Genomic DNA, 19,873 nt, shown 5'->3' on the forward strand with positions numbered 1-19,873 from the left:
GGCCGGCACCGCCCTGCTCACCTCGTGCATCACCCTCCACCCCAGCGCAACTGCGTCGTCCCGGTGCCCCCTGCCCCACCTCAGTCCCCCTGTGCCTGTCCCGGTCCCCCCTGCATCACCCTGGTGCCCCTGCATCTGCCCCAGTGCCCCTTGACCCATGCCAGTTCCCCTGCACCTGCCCCAGGGCCCTCTGCCCCACGACGCCTCCCCTGCCTCTACCCTGGTGCCCCCTGCCCCATGCCAGACCCCTGCACTTGCCCTGGTCTTCCTTGCATCTGCCTCGGTGCCACCTTCATCACACCGGTGCCCCCTGCCCCAGGGCAGTCCCCCTGCTCCTACCCTGGTGCCCCCTGCACCTGCTCCAGTGCCCCTTGCCCCACAGCACCCCCTCTGCCTCTACCCTGCTGCCCCTTACCCCATGACAGTCCCCTGGCTTGTGCCTGGTGCCCCCTACATCACCCTCGTCCCCCGTGCCCTCCCCTGGTGCCCTTGCTCTGCCTGAGTCCCCTCACCCTGGCTCAGTCCTCCCACACCCACCAGATTCCCTATCTCCCCACCCCACCCAATCCCCCTCCCAGCCCAGCCCTTTCTGCTGCCAGCCGAGACCACCCATCCCTGCCTCAGCCGCTGCCTGAGCACCAGCCTGGGAGCACCCCCAGGGGGGCCCCCATGGTTCCTGGGTCCCCCTCGCTTCCCCAGCCCCTCTCAGACACTCCTAAAATCTCCCACTTGCTCACTGACCCTGGGCCATCCCCCCTGCTCCGGGAAGTGCCCCATCTCCCACATCCCATCCCTGTGGCTCCCAGATCCAGGGCCCTGTGTCCTGGGCAGGCAGTGAGGGATGCCCAGGCAGCCCAGGGAGCAGGGATGCTGCCTGGCAGAGAGCAAGAAGGGACACTGGCAGAGTGCTTCATGGAGAGCCAGCTCTGACCTGTGTCCGTGTGTCCCCAAAGCCAGGACAGAAGGACACCTTAGCTGGGCCGAGCCCTCTGGCTGGTACTGCCTGTGGCACAGGCACCCTCGGTCACCAAGTGCCAGGCAGAGCCCACTGGCCAGAGGGGAATGGCCTGCAGGACACCTCCCCGGCAGCCTCGGCCGTGTTGCCTCTTCCCATCTCTCTGAGCACATTTGCACAAACGACCTGGCACAAATGTGCTGCAAACGTTTGCCAGCAGAAGAAAACAGCTGGGGAAGGCAGCCTGCTGCTGCCACCCCCTGCCAGCCGGCTCCTGCCAGGAAAAGCAGCACAGGAATGGCCTCGCAAGGGCTGCCACTGAGAAGAGGCAGCCTCCCACTCCCCTTTCAAGTTGTCAAAGGTGTAATTAAATACCCCCTTTGCTTTGCCTCCCCCAGGCTGGTTGTGCCCTGCCATCCTGGCCTTGTGGACCTGGCCTGTGCCACTGTCTGGGCATCTCTGCTGAGCTCCCCCCAGACTGCTCACACCTCACTCCTACTGGGAGACTGGGCTGGAGCCAGGAGTGAGGGGAAGGCTCCCTGCCCACTGGTCCATTGCGTTGGGCCGTCGTCACCACCCAGGTAATCAGTCAAAAAGAAAGTAAAATTGCCTTTGCCTTGTTGGGTTGTGCTCAGTGTGCCCAACGACACTTCGTACCGAGTTCAAGAGTGATGAGACCTTCCCGTGTCCCCAGTCCCATCCCCGGTGCAGCCGCAGTCCCCTGGGGGTCCTCCCGGGGGTCCCGGCTCTCCTTTGCATGCTCCTTTCCAAGCCCGCCTTAGCCACGGTGATGAACACTACATGATCCATCTTGGACGCCCTCGTTAGCATCAACACCAGCCTCAGAGGCTGCCCCGCTGCCGGAGTGATACCGCTGCACCCCTGGCTCCGGGCTGCCTGGGGCAGGGCGGCTCACCCCCCCGCCGCTTTCCCTCCTGCCCCAGAATGGGGAGGTTCAGCCCAGCTGCCCACCCGTGCTCCAGTTCACCCGGGGCGAGCAGCACGACCCGGCACCCTGGGGCAGCCTGGAGCAATCCCCGCGCACCCAGAGCCCCCCGCGGCCTGGAGCATCCCTGACGCCGGAGCACCCCGGCGGAGCATCCCTCCGGGGCGAGAGGCAGCTGCGGGCGGGCAGCCCCCCCCGCGCCGCCGGGACGCCCGCGGGAGGGCGCGCCGAGCTCCGAGCGGCCGCTACCGGGGCGGGGCGGGGAGGGGCGGGGTGGGGCGTGACCGGGGGCGTGGCCTCCCTGCCCCCACCCCCGGTGGAGCGGAGCGGAGCGGAGCGGAGCGGCGGCGCTGCCATGGCGGAGGCGGTGGTGCCGTGCCGGCTGCAGTACCTGCAGGACGCGGACCCCTTCGGCTGTGGCAGCTTCCCGGAGCCGCGGCGAGCCCCGGTTTACGCCGTGGCGGAGGCGCTGGCCCTGGGGGCGCAGTTGCCTGCCCTGCACTGCCTGCTCGGGGCCCCGCTGCCGGTGAGGGGGAGCCGGGGGCGGGCGGGGAAGGCACCGGGCGGCGGGGGGATTGTCGGCTGGAAGGAGGAGCAGGGAGGCGAGGGACGGGACGGGACGGGACGGGGCGGGGCGGTGTACCCCCGCCGGAGCCCGGGCAGCGCTCCCGGTCTGAGCACGACGGAGTCTGTGAGCCCCTGCGGGAGATGCCAGTTCTCGCCCGGTCCCGGATGAGTCGGCGGGGAGGAAGAGGATGTGCTCTCTCAGAGCAGGCAGGAACCCGGACGGGGGAAGCAGGATGAGGGCAGGCGTCCATCCCCGTGTCGTCGGGGCTGAGCCAGGCAGCGTCCTCTCACCCCAGCATCCCCCTCCCACGCCGGCTACTGGGAGCAGAGCTGAGCCTCGACAGGAGCACCCCGGCTCCCTGCCGCCGGGGACCCGGCCAGCGTCCCCACTCGCTGCAGCACGGAGGCTTGGGGGGCTGACGGTGGAGCCGGAGAGCCACCAGCCCCTCGCCCCTCCGGTTCGGCGGCAGCTTTGCCCCCAGAGAGAGGCGCGGAAATTCGTGCTGAGCAATTTCCTCCGGCTGGGGCGGGCGAGTGGAGGGCCTGCGCCCCGCATGCACCCCTCACTGTGCTGCGGGAAGGAGCAGGGGCTGGCCGGGAGGAAGGCGGGAGGCTGAAGCGAGGCGCCGTGTCTTGCTTGCGTGCCCTCAGGGCTGATCCAGGCTGGGAGAGAGGGGCTGGGGAGTGGAGGAGACGGGGGACCCTCCCTCCTGGGTATCTTCTCTTGGCGTGATGTTTTCGGAGCCTCCTTTACAGGATGGGGACGGGCTTGTTTTCCTCCTTATGAACGCAGGACCCAGCAGAGCTTTGGCAATGGCTGAGCATCTCTGTCTTGCAGCACCGCAGGAGTGCAGGCAAGGGAGGCAGGAACCCAGGCAGGCAGGGGGAGTGTGCCCTGCCCGGAGCCGGACAGGAGAGACAGGGGCAGCAGGAGGGGGAAATCGGCTCGATGTGCCTGGCACCGAGCTTGCTGGCCTGCCAGGGGAGAGGGGATTGCTGCAAGACTTTTGCCTGCGCCAAAAAACTCCCTTTTATCCCCCTTTTCATTTTTCTTGGAGCAAAGCAGCAGTGTCTCATGTTGTCGCCGTCATGGGATTTTTAGGTGGTGACTAAATGGGGTTTGTTTGGGAACAAACAGCCCCGAGACATGACGAATGGAGCAAACTCAAATTTCAGGCATGTGCTCTCTTCCCCAGGCAGGAGCTGGCTGTAACGGGATCGCCAGCCCGGGGTGCTGCTGTGGTGGCACGGGGCGGGGGCTGGACATGAGGGGGCTGGACACAGCATTCCCGGGGGCAGGAGCATGGCAAGGAAGTCCTGTGCCTGTCAGAGGTGTGTTGATCCTGGGATTTCAGGCTCTGTTCTCTGCCTAAGCCAAGCTCTGGATGTCTTTTTCTGTAGTTTCCCTGCATCACCCCATGACCCTTGGTAAAATCGCAGGCGAGTGGCTAGGACCCTGCTCTGGGCTTATAAGCCAGATTCCTGGTTTATATAGGTTATAAACCATGGTGCCTTTATTACATGAAGCTTTCTGAGCCAGCGAGGGCTGTAGTACATCCTGGCCTGACAAGCTGGGATGCTGACTGGCGTTTGCATGAGCTGGTGTCTTCATTGGGAGCCTCCTGCAGTGGGATTTACACCCTGCGGAGCGAGGTTGGTCTCCCGAACCACCTGGTTCAGTCCAAGTTCAGAGCTGGCACCCTGGAGCCACGCAGACGTCGTTACCCTGGCATGACCGGCCAAAACCTCCCTTGGTGCCTTTTGCACCAGGTAGTGCACAGCTCCATTACTCACCACCCTAAAATTAGTAAATGAACAGTTGGATTTTTCCCAAGGACCTGGCTGTAAAAAAATTCAGCTGGGGATGCGTGGTGCCAGGCTTGTCCTGCTGGGCAGCATACCCAGAGCTGCAAAACACCGGGAGGAGATGCAGTGGCTGGGAGGGAGCTGGGCTGGGGGTCCCTGCATCGTCGGAGGAGGACCGAACCACAAGCACCCAGGGGATGAGCTGCCACGGGGGACCAGCCGGGTCCTGCCCTCCCTGGGCACAGCAAAGCTGCTCCCTGAGCTGGGAACAGCCTAGAGATGATGAACAGGAGGTTTCTCATGCTGGCATTGCTGCCTTGAACAGCCTGTCCTGCCCTGTGACACCCTTGGTGCTTCCTCTCCCTGAGTGCGACCCGCCGCTGATGACTTTTTCATGCTCGCCGGAAAGCGTGTTTGTGCTTGAAAATACCTTCCTGCTTGTTTGCTGCCGATTCATTGTTCGGCTGCAGGCCGATACTATCTTCTCCTGCTTTCCAGCATTTTTCTACTACCCTTGGGTGATGCTCACGCTGGGTGTGGGGGTTTTCTGAACCTCTGCAGGCAGGTTTTGGCAGGGCAGATTTTTTTTTGGCTGTCCCTTCTGTCCCCAAAGGCCACTGTGCTCCCTTGCCCCCAGCACTATCTCACCTCTGAATCTAGGGATTTTTCCAAACAATTGCAAAACCCAATGGGCTGGAGCTTTGCTTTCCCCTTCCTCCCCCGGAAACCTGGGGAAGAGCAAAGAGCTCGCCAGCCTTGGAGCCATAAGCTCACCCTTCCACTTGCTGCAAGCTCTCAGGCTCGATAGAGGAGAGCCTCTGAGGCGATCTTGATGCATGCAGCATGCAAGCCCTGTCCCACCAGCTCTGCTTGTACTCTGTTTCCTAACCAGCTCGAGGGGGGCTTCACCGAGGGTCTTTGCTCCTCTTAACCTCTGGCAGGCACAAAAGCGGTGAGATGGGGTTATTGGCAGGCTTTGAAACTCTGCTGTCTGCTTGCCGAATGCTTAGAGCCGAGTGTCAGTGCTCAGCAGCCTCTGGCATTCCCCAGCTCCTGGCACGGTCCTTGCGTGAATCCAGGGACAGGAGCCACAGCCAGGCATCCATGCCATGGCTTTACCAGGACACCGGCTGCTTGTCAGGACTGGGGTCCTCCCGCTGTTGATGAGAAATGAAGGATCTGTTAATGAGCAACAAGGCTGGCTGGAGGAGCTTCGAAAGGGACGCACGCGAGTGACTGTGCAGTTCTGGGCTACCCCTGGGTGACCTCCAGAGATCCCTCCTGGCCTGGGTATTTCCCCCCGCCCATGATAAGGCAATGGCAGCGCTCCCGTCCATTTGCTGCCATCTGTCAGGCAGGAGGCAGTGACCGAGTGCCCTGGCAATAAACACCCCTCTTTAGCCCTGAAACTGAATCGTGGTGACTGCCTTTGGTTGCCGGCTGGGGTTGCTCCTGCGGCATAGCTCTAGAAACCATCAATCCCCATGTATTTTGGGAGTGTGGGCAGAGGCTTGTGATGCTGGGCGTTTCTGACCTGCCAGTGCCTTGTGTTTAACTGCTGCCTTGAGCTCAAGTGCTGCCTCAGCTGGAGCAAATAATGCATATTTCTGTAATTTCCCCCATAGCTTTCCTAGAAGAGCCGCAGTGATGTTGAGAAATTGTGGTTACTGCAAAAAGAAAATGTTAGAGAGGGGGGAAAAGTGTTTCCTCTTCTGGCAGATAAAGAGGATATTCGCTGCCCAGCCTTGGAGCATCCTCCCGTGTGGGGATGCTGTGATAGCGGTGAGCAGGAAGATGTGATGCTGTGGTGGGTGGCATGAGTGCAGCTGTGGGTGGGACGTCTCCATCTCGGAGGTGGAGATGTCTCCATCACATCCCCGTGGTTTGGGGGGGGGGGCAGTCCCACTCCAAGGAGAGCTGGTTTTCCCTGGGGACTCACTTGCCTGGCACATGTGTCCTTGCTGAGTTTCAAAACTGGCCATAGCTGCTGGGTGTTGGTAGCATTAGGGACATCCATGTGTTTCCACCTTCCCTGTGTCTCAGATTTGAGATGGAGGACATCAGTGCTGTTGCGGGGTGGCTGGGGCTCCCAGGAGCCGTGGGCTGGAGGTGTGAGCATGGGACGCTCTCCTTCTATCCCAGCTCTGCTTTGCCTGCAAGTCTCCATTGACCCTCAAAGCCTAGCTCATTTTAAAATGGTTTTACAGGCAGGAGACAGATGGATCACAGTGGCCCTGCGCCGGGAGCTGTCAGTACCCCATGGCCCCAACGTGCCGTCCCCAGCAGCACGGCCCTGAGGTCCTGGCTCAGATCCTGCATGGTTCAAAACCTCATCCAAGGGCGCAGGAGTAACCCCGGCCCTGGGGCAGTCAGTGGTCCATGGCGCGGAAGTGCTGTCCCGGGATTTTTGGCAGGCCAGCGTGAGCCTGGAACAGCCCATCTCCATCCCTGGGGGCTGGTGCTCGCCAGGAGGGTCGCAGCCAAACCCAGGCCCAGCACTTGGAGCATCCCTTGTGGGGAGCGCTGCCAAGCTCACATGGGAAACGCGTGGGGTCGTGTCCCAGGGGCTTGGCCTTCCCCACCAGCTGGGACGTCACTGGCCCTGGTAGGAGCTGGGGATGTTAACTCCGGCTTGCCGGGACTCTGGCAGCCCAGAGAAGGCAAAGCTTTTGTCCTGGAGCTATGAGTTGCTCTTCACTGTGTTTGAGTGCTCAGGAGGTTGCAGGGATGCCTGAGAGGATGCCCGGGAGGATGTGGGGATGCCCAGGAGGATGCAGGGATGCCTGAGGGGATGCAGGGGTGCCCAGGAGAGCCCTTTCCCCATGCAGGAATTGAAGCTTTCCCCAGCAAGCAAACCCTGCATGGGGTCAGCGTTAGCCATACCTGCTGTGGAGGCAGAGCTGGTGGCCAGGAGCACTTGTCCGGTGCCAGCGGCCTGTGTTTGGTGTACGTTGCCATGGCTGGCTGGCGTGGCCAGCAACCGTGGGAGGTGGAGCGGGACACTAACAACATAACAACTGCATCCAACCCAATGGCAGTGCCCTGCCAAATTGCCCGTTATCCTGAGGCTTAGTCAGGGTCATTAATTATTTTAATGCACGTGGCATTTTTTCTTTGCCCTCTGGTTTTAATGTCACGCTTGCAGTGAAGTCATACATGTGAGCTCTTGCACGATCTTGCGACTCGAGGAGATAGGGCTTTCATGGAAAGCAGCTCCAGTGAGATGCAGGAGCTGTACCCAGTGTTGCTGTGGGTCGCCAGCCTGCCCAAGGGTGGCCAGGGTAGGGTTTTATCCCCAGTCCTCAGCTCCCCAGGTGGTTACACAGCATTGCTGTTCAGATTTGGAAAGGAGCATCAGTTCCTCGGAGGTGGGGTGAGCTAGGAGAGGGGGGGCTGCAAACATTTTAGAAACAGGACCACATGCGCTGGGGTGGCAGGGGTGCTGGCAAGACCAGGCAGGCACTGCCCTCCCTCTGCCTCTACTCACACCTTGAGGGCAAATTGCCCTGTCCCATCGGGAGCTCGCCCAGGAGACCTGCCTGGGTGCTGTGGGGTGCTGCAGGGTCCCAGGTGGCTCAGAGACTTTGTGGGTGCCATGACTGGAGCACCTCTGGGTGCCGTGCCCACTGGCTGGGGTGCACCATGGGTGCTGTATGTGGACTTCTGGGGGAGATGCCCTCGCCCCAGCCTTGCCTCGGGCTGTGCTTTTCCCCATCCCACTGGAAGATGCCACGTGGCTGCGGGCTGAGCCAGAGGCTGCGTCAGCCGGGGGACATCCCTGTGGGATTTGCCCTGGTTTGGGGTGTCCCTGGTCGGGCCGGGTGCCTTGACAGTTCCCACAGAGCCAGTCCCCGGAGGTGATTCATCTGCCCAGGCAAAGGCACCAGCCCAGGGAGGAGATGGATCTTGCCCCGGTCACACCCCAGCTGACTAAAGGGAGCCCCAGGGAGCAGATCAGCCTCTTGCCGTGGCTCCTGCCCAAGGGATTGCCAAGGAGCCCAGCGGCAGTGGGGCCGCCCTCGCTCTGCCTTTTCCCAGCCTGGGGCTCCATGTTTCTTCCCTAGTCTGCCACCGGGATGGGGTGGAGAGTGCTGGGGCATCTCCCCACAGGGCCAACACTCAGGGATAGGGTGGGACCTGTCACCCTGCTCCAGGATGCAGCTGCCTGGTGGGTTCAGTGCAGGCAGGAGGGTGACCCGGGGATGCTGCATCCTCTGGGAGCCAGGAGGGCCGTGGTGGGCACGGGGGCTCAGCCGGGCTGTCTGCATCCCCAGCTGGAGGACTGCACGCTGCAGGTCTCGCCCTCTGGACCCTACCTGGACCTTGACTTGTCCCTGCTGGAGCAGAAGGATGATCTGGAGGGTTTCTACGAGGAGGTCAGGTGAGGCACACGGGGTGCCCAAGCCCTCCAGATGGGACATGGGGACCCCACATCTGTGTGAGTGCTGGGGACCACGGGCTGGGGGCTGCAGTGGTCCCACTGCAGGTGCTTATGTGGTGTTTCCCGCCATCCTAGGAAGGGGAGACGGCCAACTCTGATCCTGCGCACGCAGCTCTCCGTCCGAGTCCACACCATCATCGGTGAGTCGGGGACGCTCCTTCCTCCAGGCTGGCGTGGGTCCAGCAGCTCAGCATCCCTGGGCGGTGGGGGTTTGGTCTCCGCAGTGAGTTTTAGCTGGGCTTTTTGTGATGGAGAGACGGAGCAATACAGCCCAGGGCTGCTCCCACCCCATAACCCCTGCAGTGGTGCAGGGCTTGTGGTCCCCATAAGGCTCGTGGGGACCCACTGGGTTAATCCCCTCCATCCTCAGAGATCAGGACTTTCGCCTCTTCGGCTGGGAGCCCACCACCTGCTGCAGATATTCTGGGTCATTCAGGCAAGCTCTAAATATAGCACTGCAGGATACAAACAAATAGCTTGAGCACAGCAGAAAGCACTGCCGTGGCTTTGGGTAGCCTGCTCAGAGGTCCTGTAAAATATTTGGGAGTCTCAAGCCTTTTTTTCTCCTTAGCAGGGGGAAAACAAGCACTGAGCAGAGAAATGCTGGCTGGGCATCAGCTTCCCAAGCGTCGTGGGAAGGGGCACAGCATGGAGCCCTCGCCCTGCAGGAAGGCCGGGGTCGGGGTTGTACTCTTAGCCGGTGGTTCCCAGGCTCCGGCTGAGCCCCAGGCTGCTCTGCTTTCCCTCTCAGCTGCTCTGACAAGCTGATAAGTGAGCAGAGGAAGCTGCTGGGACCTCATGTTTTACAGAACCCTCATCAGCATGTCTGGAGGGCTCCTTGGACAGCTTGGTTTTGGCTTGTTACAGCTCTAAAGCTGACCCAAATAACTCTGGATGCTTGGATAACTCAATTTTTGCATGTGGGAAGCACTGGCTCCCGATGCCTTTGGTGTCCGCTAGTTTAAGTGGGGCTTTCCAGCTTCCCATTGCCCTGGCTGCTCCATTCTGGCTCCGGCCCACAGGCACCATCCCCATGAGCACGTAGTCTCCATCCAGCCTCCAGCCTGGTGACTGTCCTTTTGTCCCCAAGCAGCTGGTGTCATGCTGCTGTCCTTCCCGTCCCCATCCTGTGGCTCTTCCCAAGCCATGGGGCTGCTGGGGGCTCCGGGACCATGCCAGGGCTGTGCCCGGGAAGGGACAGCTAAAAGTAGCTCTGCCTTCTGCCCATGTTCCTGTTTCAGTTCTGCACAGGAAACCAGAGGGGATATTTATGTCACTGCTGGGCAGGAAAAAAAAAAAAAAAAAGGAAATAGGGAGGCGGCAGGGCTGAAATAAGTAGTTGTGGAGCTGCAGCTGCTTCCACCCCACATGTCCAACAGCCAGGCAGTGCCGGCATCCTGGCGTGATGGCACAGGGGTTGAGCTGGGATGTGGGACTTTCCCAGGCAGCTGGGAGCATTTTGGAGCACCGGTTCAGCAGCGAGCCCCTGTGGGTCAGGCTGTCATGCCATGTCTCTCCTTTCCTTCCAGAGAAGCTGTACAACTCGCAGGGGCCAGAGCTGCGGCGATCCCTCTTCTCCCTCAAGCAGCTCTTTCAGGTATGGTGATGCTGGTGCGGTGGGGTGCTCAGGGGGGCTCCCCCGGGGCTGGCTGCCTGCCCCTGCCTCCCCACGCTGCGGTAATGCCTGGCCTTCACCCCGCAGGAGGACAAGGACCTGGTGCCAGAGTTTGTGAACCTGGATGGGTTGACATGCCTGATCAAAGTGGGGGCAGAGGCTGACCAGAACTACCAGAATTACATCCTCCGGGGTTAGTATTTGGGTACAGGGCACCTCTCATCCCTGGGGAGGAAAGCTGGCACTTGAGGGGGACAAGCAAGCAAGTTTGCCTGGGCTACCCTGCAGGCAGCTGCCAGACCTTGCCCTTGTCATGGCGATGCTGTGCGGGGCTGGGAAAGCCCTATGCCTGCCTGCTGTGCCTGTGACCCTGCCCACTCTCTGCCTTGCAGCCTTGAGCCAGATCATGCTCTTCGTGGACGGGATGCAGGGTGTCATCAACCACAACGAGACCGTCCAGTGGCTGTACATGCTGTCAGGAAGCCCAGTAAGCCCCTGCTTCCCTTGGGGGGCTGCCTGTGCCCCCTGCTGCACCCCATTTCCCTGCCTGTGGCTGTTCCCTTGCACCGTCCCTTCAGGGGATTTACCCCACACTGCCTTCAGGCTTGGTGCCCTGGTACCTTTGGGTATGTTGGGTCCTGCTCCCACCCATCTGAAAGTCACCCAGGGACCCCAGAGCTCCCTATCCTGATGTGACTGTGCTCCTGGGCGCAGAGCTTGAGTAAGAGGGTCCTGCTCTGGGTCCCTTCCCGGTGCCCCTTGGCAGCCATCAGCATCACAGCTGCAGGCTGGTCCCTGGCCCCACAGCAAAGCCCCAGATCTGTGGCATGGGCACAGCCACTCTGCAGTGCCCTGGCATCACACTGGCAGCCCCCTGCCATCATCCCAGCTGCCATCCCTTGTCCCAGTTTCGCCTGGTGGTGAAGATGGCGCTGAAGCTGCTGCTGGTGTTTGTGGAGTTCACGGAGCCCAATGCCCTGCTCCTCATCCATGCCATCAACACCGTGGACCAGGCGAGAGGTGAGTGCAGCCCCAGCCACCCACAAGGTCCCCCCTGGGGGACGGTGTCCCCCCCGGCCCATGTGTCACCTGTGCATGCCGCTTTTCCCAGGCACGTGTCCGTGGTCCAACCTGATGGCCATCCTGGAGCAACGCAATGGGGCTGACACAGAGCTGCTGGTGTTTGCCATGACGCTGATCAACAAGGTCCAGGGGGTGGCAGGGCGTCCTCATGATGCCATGCTGGTGGGGCTTGGCATGGGTCATGCCAGTCCCAGCAGTGTCCCTCTGGTCCTGCTCAGACGCTGGCAGCCCTCCCAGACCAGGACACCTTCTACGACGTGACGGACTGCCTGGAGCAGCAGGGCATGGAGCGGGTGGTGCAGCAGTACCTGGGCAGCAAGGGCACTGACCTTGACTTGAAGCAGCAGTTCGCACTCTATGAAGTGAGCGGGGCTCCCATGGGATCTGGCCACACGCCATGTCCCATGGCAGTGGGGAGGGCGGGTGTGTGGGGTGGCAGGGGTGCCGTGCCTGGTGCCATGCCCCCCCGGCCCCTCCACAGAGTGCTCTCAAGCTGGAGGATGGCGTGGAAGAGCTGCCCTCAGGGGGACGCAAGGAGCGGAGGAGGACGGACGAGGCCCGGCGCGGGTGGCGATCCCAGGGCAGCTGCTCGGAGCCCGGCGCCGATACCCAGCCGTTGCTGGGGTCCCCTGGCACCCCGAAGGAGTCCCCCACCGAGGACACCCCAGCTGTCCCCATGCCAAGCAGCCCCGCAGAGTAAGTACAGCTGGAGGTGGCCCATGGGGGGATGCTCCCGGGATGGCAAAGATTCTGGGATACAATGTGAGTAGTGCTCGGGTCCATTCCTGGTGCCAGGGTGGAGGGCAGCCCTGTGGGACCTGCTCTCAGTCCCTGCCACCTCTTCTTCCAGACCCTGTCCCGGCAGCGTCTACAACAGCGCGTCCAGCGTGCGGCTGGCCCTGGCCTCCCCCCCAGCCGAGAAGGAGCAGCCCCCAGGCCTGGGCGAGCGCAGCATCTACAAGTAAGCAGCCGGGAGGGGCTGGGTGCATGGGGGGGGGGGTCCCCCTGGGGCTGCAGGGGGGCTCCCAGGGGGAAACAGGGTCTGCGCAGGCACTGGGGCTGGAGAGAAGCGTGATGGGGGAGTGGGCATCTGAGATGGTCCAGCCAGGGGCTCCAGGGCATCCTTTGGGCGCACACAGCTCTGCTCCAGCTCCTCCTCACTGCTCCTGTCTGCCCACGCTTGCCCTCTCCTCTGCCCACTCTTTCTATCTTTCCTTTTGCAGGCTGCGCCAAACTGCCCCTATCTGGTAAGTGCCCAGGCTCTGCACGCGTGCACTCCCTCCCAGTGTGATGCTCTGGCAGGAGCAGGCACTGCCCTGCCTCACTCGCTGCCCCTTGCACCCACCTCACTGCCCCCATCCCTCACCTCTCCCCTCTGAGCCCTGCCTGTGGGACCCCAGCCTGCTCCCCCTGTTGTCAGCATCCCCCATGGGGTGATGGCACTCTCTGATCCCTGCCTTCTGGGGTGAAGTGTCCCTGCTGGGGGTGGCACAGCCCGCCCCGGGGCTGACAGGGGGCTGGGATTGCCATCCTGGTGGCAAACTGGGTGGCTCTGTGAGGGGGGGATGGTGCTCCTTCTTGCCAGCACCCAATGCCATGCAGTGCCCAGGCAGAGGGGACTCTCTGGGGCTCTCCCGGCTCCCCATGAACCCCAGGACCATGGAGTGATGGCAGGGCGAGGGTCCCATGCCGGAGGGCTGCCAGGCAGGTGTGTGCAGGAGGCACGAGCCCTGAGGGGCTGCCGGCAGTGGGGGCTAACCCCTGTTTTCCCTCAGGCGGGAGGATGCCCCCCCCTTGCATGGGGACAAGCCTATTTTGAGGAAGTTTGAGTAAGTAGAGGCATGCATGTGTCTCCAGGCATGCGCTTCCTCGGGCCGGTGCCTGGCTGGAAGTGTCTGGGCTCCAGCCACGCAGGGCATGAGGAGCAGGAGGGTCCCCACGCGTCTCTGCCTGGGTCCCTTGCTGGGTTTTGCAGCTTTTGGACAAGGGTCACAGTGAGCACCAGGTTGGGACCAACAGGTGACGGTGGCACCCTGATGGCACAAGCCTTCGGCTTACATGGGGCTGTGGCATCCTTGTCCCTGAGCCATGGTGGCATCACCTGCCTCTCTGCAGGGCTCAGAGGAGGTTGAATCTTCTGGGTCCCCGATGCGGTGTGGCCAGTGCAGGGGGTTTCTGTGCTGCAGGGCTGGCTGTGCAGTGTGGCATAGCATGGTTTGCCCGTTGTCCCCATCATCCCCATCTCTGCCTTGCTCCCGGCCAACATCTACCCCTGTCTCACAGAGCTCGCTTCTTGGAGAACCTGGCTGCAGCCCAGAAGGAGAAGATCTCTTCCATGGCCAAGGGACGGCTCGATGTCCTCAGCGAAGCTGTGCCAGAGCATCCCACCACTCTCACGTGGGACAGAGACAGCAGCACCCCTGAGCCCAGGATGGAGCCACCCAGCATAAGTAGGTGCTGCCAGGGTGTGTGTGCCTGGCTCTGGGCTCATTGGGGTCTCTGGGGTGGGTATTAGTGGCCCCTCTGCCCCCAGCTCACACCCGTAATACCCAGCGCCATGGAGGGATACCCCTCCCCATCCTGCTCTGAACGCCGGCATCTGAGCACACCCTGCCAGGGAGCAGGACCCCAACTCTACGTGCAGCCCAGCAGCACCTGCCCCCTCCAAGTGGGCTGTCCCAGCCTCTCCCCCTCTCCCTGCAGGGTCTCGCCTGGCTTGGCTGGACACCGACTCCTGCAGCACCATCTCCTCCGACACCAAGTTTATGCTGGACATGCTCTATGCCAAGGGCTCCTCAGAGCCAGAGAAGGAGAAGGTCTTCCCTAAGGTCCTGTCGTCCCCCCTGGTCCAGGGTGAGGTGGAGATGGATGCTGAGGGAGGTGGCAGCCGGGAGCAGGAGGGTGCCTGGCTCTGTGGCAGGGCTCCAGACGGGCCAGTGGCCAGTGCTCACACCAAGCTGGCACGTGCCATGTCCAGTGTAGATGCTGAGACACACACGCAGAAGCTGGAGAACACTGGGATGATGCCCATCAAGAAGGATGCAGAGCTGACGTGGGAGCGCCTGGAGGCCAGCCCTGTGCAGCTGAAGATCAAGGACCTGGACTTCACTGATTTGGGGGAAGAAGACGACTTTGACGTCCTGGACACGGGGCCCATGGCCAACAGTTCCTTTCTCCCTCCCAGCATCGAAGCAACGAGCGCTGGAGCTCTCATGGTTCCCCCTCCACCTCCTGCCGTCCCTGGCTGCCCACCACCTCCACCTCCACCTCCTGCCGTCCCTGGCTGCCCACCACCTCCACCTCCACCTCCTGCCGTCCCTGGCTGCCCACCACCTCCACCTCCACCTCCTGCCGTCCCTGGCTGCCCGCCCCCCCCAGGGCTGCCAGGCTCCTCAGCAACGGATGGCCCCTCCCAGGCCAAGAAGAAGAGGACAGTGAAACTCTTCTGGAAGGAGCTGAAGCAGCTGGATGGCACTGTGGGGCCAGGCAGGTTTGGCCAGGTGACACTGTGGGCATCCCTGCAGAACGTTGAGGTCAATGCTGCCAAACTGGAGCATCTCTTTGAGTCACGGTCAAAGGAAGTGCCAACTTCAAAGGTACCAGTGGTCTGGCACCCATCAGCCAAGGGGACTTGAGGGGTGGCAGGAAGGCTGTTAGTTCCTGTGGTGACAGTGCATGCCTAGGGTCCCCACTATCCTAGTCCCCACTACCCACAGCCCAGAGGTTTGGTGGGGATGGTGATGGGCAGCACGCAGGCTTTGCTCACCGCTGGGTCCCTGATTGCCTCCCCGTGTCCATTGTGTTTTTGTGAAAGCAAGCACTTTGCCTGGCTGTCCCCATCCATCCTGTCCTCTTTGCAGAAGGCCATTGATGGGAAGAAGGTGGTGGTGGTGCTGGACCCCAAGAGGAGCAATGCCATCAACATTGGCCTCACAGTGCTGCCACCTGTGCACATCATCAAGACAGCTGTGCTCAACTTTGATGAGTTTGCAGTCAATAAGGAAGGGATTGAGGTGAGCATGAGAGAAGCTCAGCCCCTCTGAGGTCCTCATGCAGGTTGTTTCCCCTGGCCAGGACGCCTCTATGCCATGATGCCTGCGCTGCCAGCCCTGGGGTGACACCTCCTGTGGTGATGTCTGGAGTCTGACACATCCATCTTTGCCTCCTGTAGAAAATCCTGACCATGGTGCCGACCGAGGAGGAGAAGCAGAAGATCCAGGAGGCCCAGTTGGCCAACCCTGATGTACCCTTGGGCTCTGCAGAGCAGTTCCTGCTCGCCCTGTCTTCCATCAGTGACCTCACAGCCAGGCTCCAGCTCTGGGCCTTCAAGCTGGACTACGAGAGCCTGGAGCAGGTACAGAGCCATGTACCCCATCTGCCCTCCACCTTCCCACTGCTGCCACCCCCAGCACTGCTGAGCACTGAGCCAAGCATGTTCCTGGTAGGGACCAGCCATGTCCAAGTATGGGAGGTGCCATCCTGGCTGGGGATGGGCTGCAGGTCCCCCAGGCAAGCATGCATTTGGGTTGACTGTGAGGTGGTTGTCCTCATGGGCAAGGGTGAATGCTGAAGCTCCCAAGGGAGAGGGTGGCCAAGGGGTCTCACCTGCCTCTCTCTTCACTCAGGAGATTGCAGAGCCGCTCTTTGATCTGAAGGTGGGCATGGAGCAGCTGGCCAGAAATCACACCTTCAAGTGCATCCTGGCCACGCTGCTGGCCATGGGCAACTTCTTGAACGGCTCCCAGGTGAGGAGCAGGGTGCGGAGGGATGTGGCCTGTCTTGAGTGCGGCAAGGGCAGGACCAACCATGGTGCATGGGTACCCAAGAGGGACCATGGGAAGCCTGGGACAGCACCTGAGGCTGGGTGGTGCTGGTGGAGGCCCAGTGGGTCTGCAGATGGGAGGTCTGCTGGGGGAGGGATGGAGAGGCCCTGCTGAGTTCATTGGGGTTTCAGAGCAGAGGCTTTGAGCTGGGCTACCTGGAGAAGGTCTCGGAAGTGAAGGACACGGTGCACCGACAGTCCCTGCTCCACCATCTCTGCCAGATGGTGGTAGAGAAGTTCCCAGAAACCACTGACCTCTACTCAGAGATTGCCTCCATCACCCGCTCTGCCAAGGTGAGGCAAGGCAGATGACACCAAGGCAAGGCAAGGGTGTGGGTCCCATGGCTGCTCAGCTCCACCAGCATGGCCGAGAGTTGACGTCTCACTCTTCCAGGTTGACTTTGACGAGCTGGCCAACAGCCTCGTGCAGCTGGAGCGGAGGTGCAGGGCCTCCTGGGACAACCTGAAGGTGATTGCCAAGCACGAGACCAAGCCGGTGCTGAAGAGCAAGCTGACGGACTTCCTCAAGGACAGCACCCAGCGCATTGTCGTCTTGAAGGTGGTGCACAGGCGTGTCCTCAACAGGTTGGTGGCTTGAGGTCCTGGGCACATGCTGGGAACCCCGTGGTCCTGTTGGTGGCCCGCTGTGACTGATGTCCCTGCAGGTTTCACTCCTTCCTGCTGTACCTGGGGTACCCAGCAAGTGTGGCCCGGGACGTGAAGGTGATGCCCATCTGCAAGCTGCTGCGGGAGTTCGCCCTGGAGTATCGCACCTGCCGGGAGCGCGTCCTGCAGCAGCAGAAGAAACGGGCTGCCCACCGCGAGCGCAACAAGACCCGGGGACGGCTCATCACCGAGGTACAGGGGCGCTTGGCCAGCTGCCACCACCAGGTGATGGCCCCCAGGTCCCCGACACCTGCCTCTCCTCCCGCTGCAGACCGAGAAGTTCTCTGGCATTGCTGAGGCTGCTTCGCCGCCTGCTGTGGTGTCCAGCGGCCCCGAGGAGCAGATGGAAGCAGGTCATGAGAGCATGAAGAGCCTGCTGACCTCTCCTGCGGATGTCCCTGCCCGCCGCAGTCGGGCCAGCCGGGGTAGGAGCAGGGTGGCAGAGGTACTCAAAGCGTGCCTGGCTGCCTGGGCATGGCTGATGCCAGCATCCCTGTCGTCCCCGTGCAGGGACAGGGCAGGCCACCCCCCCCCAGGGCTTTCCAGCCCCGGAGGACATTCCCAGCTCCCCAGATGATGCTTCGGATGAAATCATGGACCGGCTGGTGAAATCGGTGACTCACAATGCCAATCCCCGGCCCTGCACCAACAAGGAGCGCAGGAGGTCCCGCGGCAATAGGAAGTCCTGTAAGTCCCATCCCTGTCCCCATGTCCTGTCCCATCTCTGTCCCTGTCCCCATGTCCTGTCCCCATGCCTTGTCCCATCTCTGTGTCCTTGTCCCCATGCCCTGCCTGGCTCCTTCCCCGCTGGCCACCCCTGACCTCCCATATTGAGCCCACTAGGCCACAGCTGGAGGTACCCTGAGACCCGACCATGCCACAGCACCCTATTGCCATCCCTTCCCTCCCCAGCATGCCAGGACCACCATGTCCAGGCAGGCACTCAGTGCATGGGGACCCTGGCAGCCAGCACTGCTTGTGCTGCTAGTGCCATGCTCTCCTCTTCCCGTAGTGAGACGGACGCTGAAGAGCGGGCTCAGCGATGACCTGGTGCAGGCGCTGGGCCTGGGGCGAGCGCCTGGGGTGGAGGTTTGAGGGGGCTGAGGGGGCTCATGCTGCTCCCCGCTCCTGGCAGCCCCCAGGGCAGGATGTGGTGGCAGTCCCTGCTGCTCCAGGACTGGCACACTCTATACCCTTGGTCTCGCCTCGCTTTTCCCTGCTGGCCTCCAGCTCCTGGAGGTGCAGGCAGCAGGATAGGAGTGATGCCTTGACATTGCTCCATGGGGGCTGGGGTGGAGGATGCTCAGCGCCCGTGCATGGAGGCTCGGGGTTCATCTTCTCAACAGTATTAGAGGAGTCAAGGAGCTGGACCCAGACCCCCTCTGGGAACTGGCCACTGGTCTGGCCACTGTGGCAATAAAGTGATCTGACATGCTGCCGGTGTCTCTTGTCCCTGTGCCTGGGTCGTCCTGCTGCTGGGCTGAGAGGCTGGAGGCTCTTGATGCTGTGGGCTGGAGCAGGCAGTGCTGAGGGCAGTGGCAGGAAGGGACGGGGTGATGCTCCCTCTAACATCCCTGGGGAAGCTGTCACCATGGTCCTGAGCAGGACTGGGGTGCTGCTGGAGCTGTCCCAGGGTTGGCCCTGCCAGGAGACCCCTGTGTCCCCATCCTCTGGGAGGCTCGAGAGGCCGGCGTGATGTGGTACTCCCTGCTGGGCCAAGCCAGTGTCCCTCCTGCTGCATCCCCAGCCCTGCTGCAAGGGGCAACCACTCGGCCCGCAGCAGCTAGCCCTGTGGCTTGCAGGCACCATCATCCCTCCCAGGGACAGTGCGATCCCCTCTGTACTGGGGGACCCTGCCAGAAGGAGTGAGGACCCTGCTGCCAGGCTCAAGGCTGCACGCTCAAGGGCAGGAGCGGCAGCTCAAGCGCAAGGCCATGGCACAGTAAAATCAAGAGTATATGCCCCATCTCAAATTCTCCTCTCCCTTACAAACCTCTCCTGGGGGATTTTAGCCAGACCAGGACCTGGGCAGGGTTGTTTCCCTCCTGGAGCGGGTCCAGGGCACAGCAGCCACCACACCCCCTGCAAACCTGGCCCTGGCCAAGCTGCAAGCCTCAGAAACATCTCCCTGTGCTTGGCAGAGACAGGCTGCTTCATGATGTAAATGCAGCCAGGGCAGCATCTGCCTGTCCCTGTGGGGCCTGGGAGATCTCCAGGCAGGCACATGCCATCTCCTGGTCCAGCACTGCTCAGAGCCATCCCAGGCATGGATCAAAACCCAGGCTGGATGCTGGCTGCGATGCTCCCCACAGGTGCTAGATGGTGGGTGGATACCATTTCTGAGCATCCGCCTCTGCCAGGCTACAGTACTTCGGGCACCGTCACCCATGGAAGAGGTATTTGGGAATGATGTCACATCATCCATCACAGCAGCTCCACCTCGGTGCTGCCTCCAGCCCTGAATCCTGTGCAGCAGGTCTCTGTGGATTTCAAGGAATGAAGAAAAACTCTACCAGGCAGGGCAGCTTCTTCTTCCCAGCTAACCTCTGCCCAGAGCTGTCCCTCTCCTGCAAGGCGGGACGTGCCAGTGGCCTTGGAGGAGCTGGGCAGTGCCAGCCCACCCCAGTTTGTGAGGTGCCTGTGATGGTTCTGGGTGGCTTCTGGGACAGTGGGATGCCATGCCAAGAGCTGCAGGTACCCTAGAGGTGCCCCAAGACATGCTCTGGCTCTCCCCCCCCCCCCAGTGCTTGACTTGGGTCCCCAAAGAGAGGATGAAGAGGTCACAAAAGGTGACATTGAGCCGCTCAGATGCACAGTGGGAAGGAGAAAGGGGTAGAAAAGCATCTGCCTGACCCCCTGCACCTGCCCCAGATACCCAAAGTGACATTATACATGTGACAACCCCAGGAATGTCACTCCCAAGGGCTCATGGGGGGAAACTGAGGCAGGATGCCAGTGAATGCCCCCTCCCT

General features: G+C 61.8%; 1 protein-coding gene across 5 annotated transcripts; it reads left to right on the plus strand.

Moving 5' to 3' along the window:
- Positions 1-2,215: 2,215 nt before the first annotated feature.
- FHOD1 (formin homology 2 domain containing 1) lies at positions 2,216-18,338 on the plus strand. Of its 5 annotated transcripts, XM_075510420.1 has the most exons (25): positions 2,216-2,427; positions 8,549-8,655; positions 8,791-8,855; positions 10,245-10,312; positions 10,418-10,523; positions 10,723-10,817; positions 11,239-11,350; positions 11,442-11,536; positions 11,632-11,775; positions 11,895-12,109; positions 12,264-12,374; positions 12,637-12,660; positions 13,189-13,242; positions 13,697-13,917; positions 14,117-14,266; positions 14,396-15,009; positions 15,274-15,426; positions 15,585-15,767; positions 16,039-16,158; positions 16,368-16,529; positions 16,630-16,820; positions 16,901-17,093; positions 17,173-17,326; positions 17,412-17,588; positions 17,914-18,338. In XM_075510420.1, exons 1-25 carry the CDS (start codon positions 2,257-2,259, stop codon positions 17,994-17,996), a joined length of 3,768 nt encoding a protein of 1,255 aa, XP_075366535.1. In that variant the 5' UTR covers positions 2,216-2,256; the 3' UTR covers positions 17,997-18,338. The 5 variants fall into 5 exon arrangements, with proteins under 5 accessions (XP_075366535.1, XP_075366532.1, XP_075366533.1 ...); XM_075510417.1 differs by having other exon boundaries at positions 14,117-15,009; XM_075510418.1 differs by having other exon boundaries at positions 2,217-2,427; positions 13,697-13,863; positions 14,117-15,009.
- The last annotated feature ends 1,535 nt before the right edge of the window (positions 18,339-19,873 follow it).

Source organism: Mycteria americana, chromosome 8 (genome assembly GCF_035582795.1).
Source record: "Mycteria americana isolate JAX WOST 10 ecotype Jacksonville Zoo and Gardens chromosome 8, USCA_MyAme_1.0, whole genome shotgun sequence".
Classification (NCBI taxonomy): Eukaryota; Metazoa; Chordata; class Aves; order Ciconiiformes; family Ciconiidae; genus Mycteria; species Mycteria americana.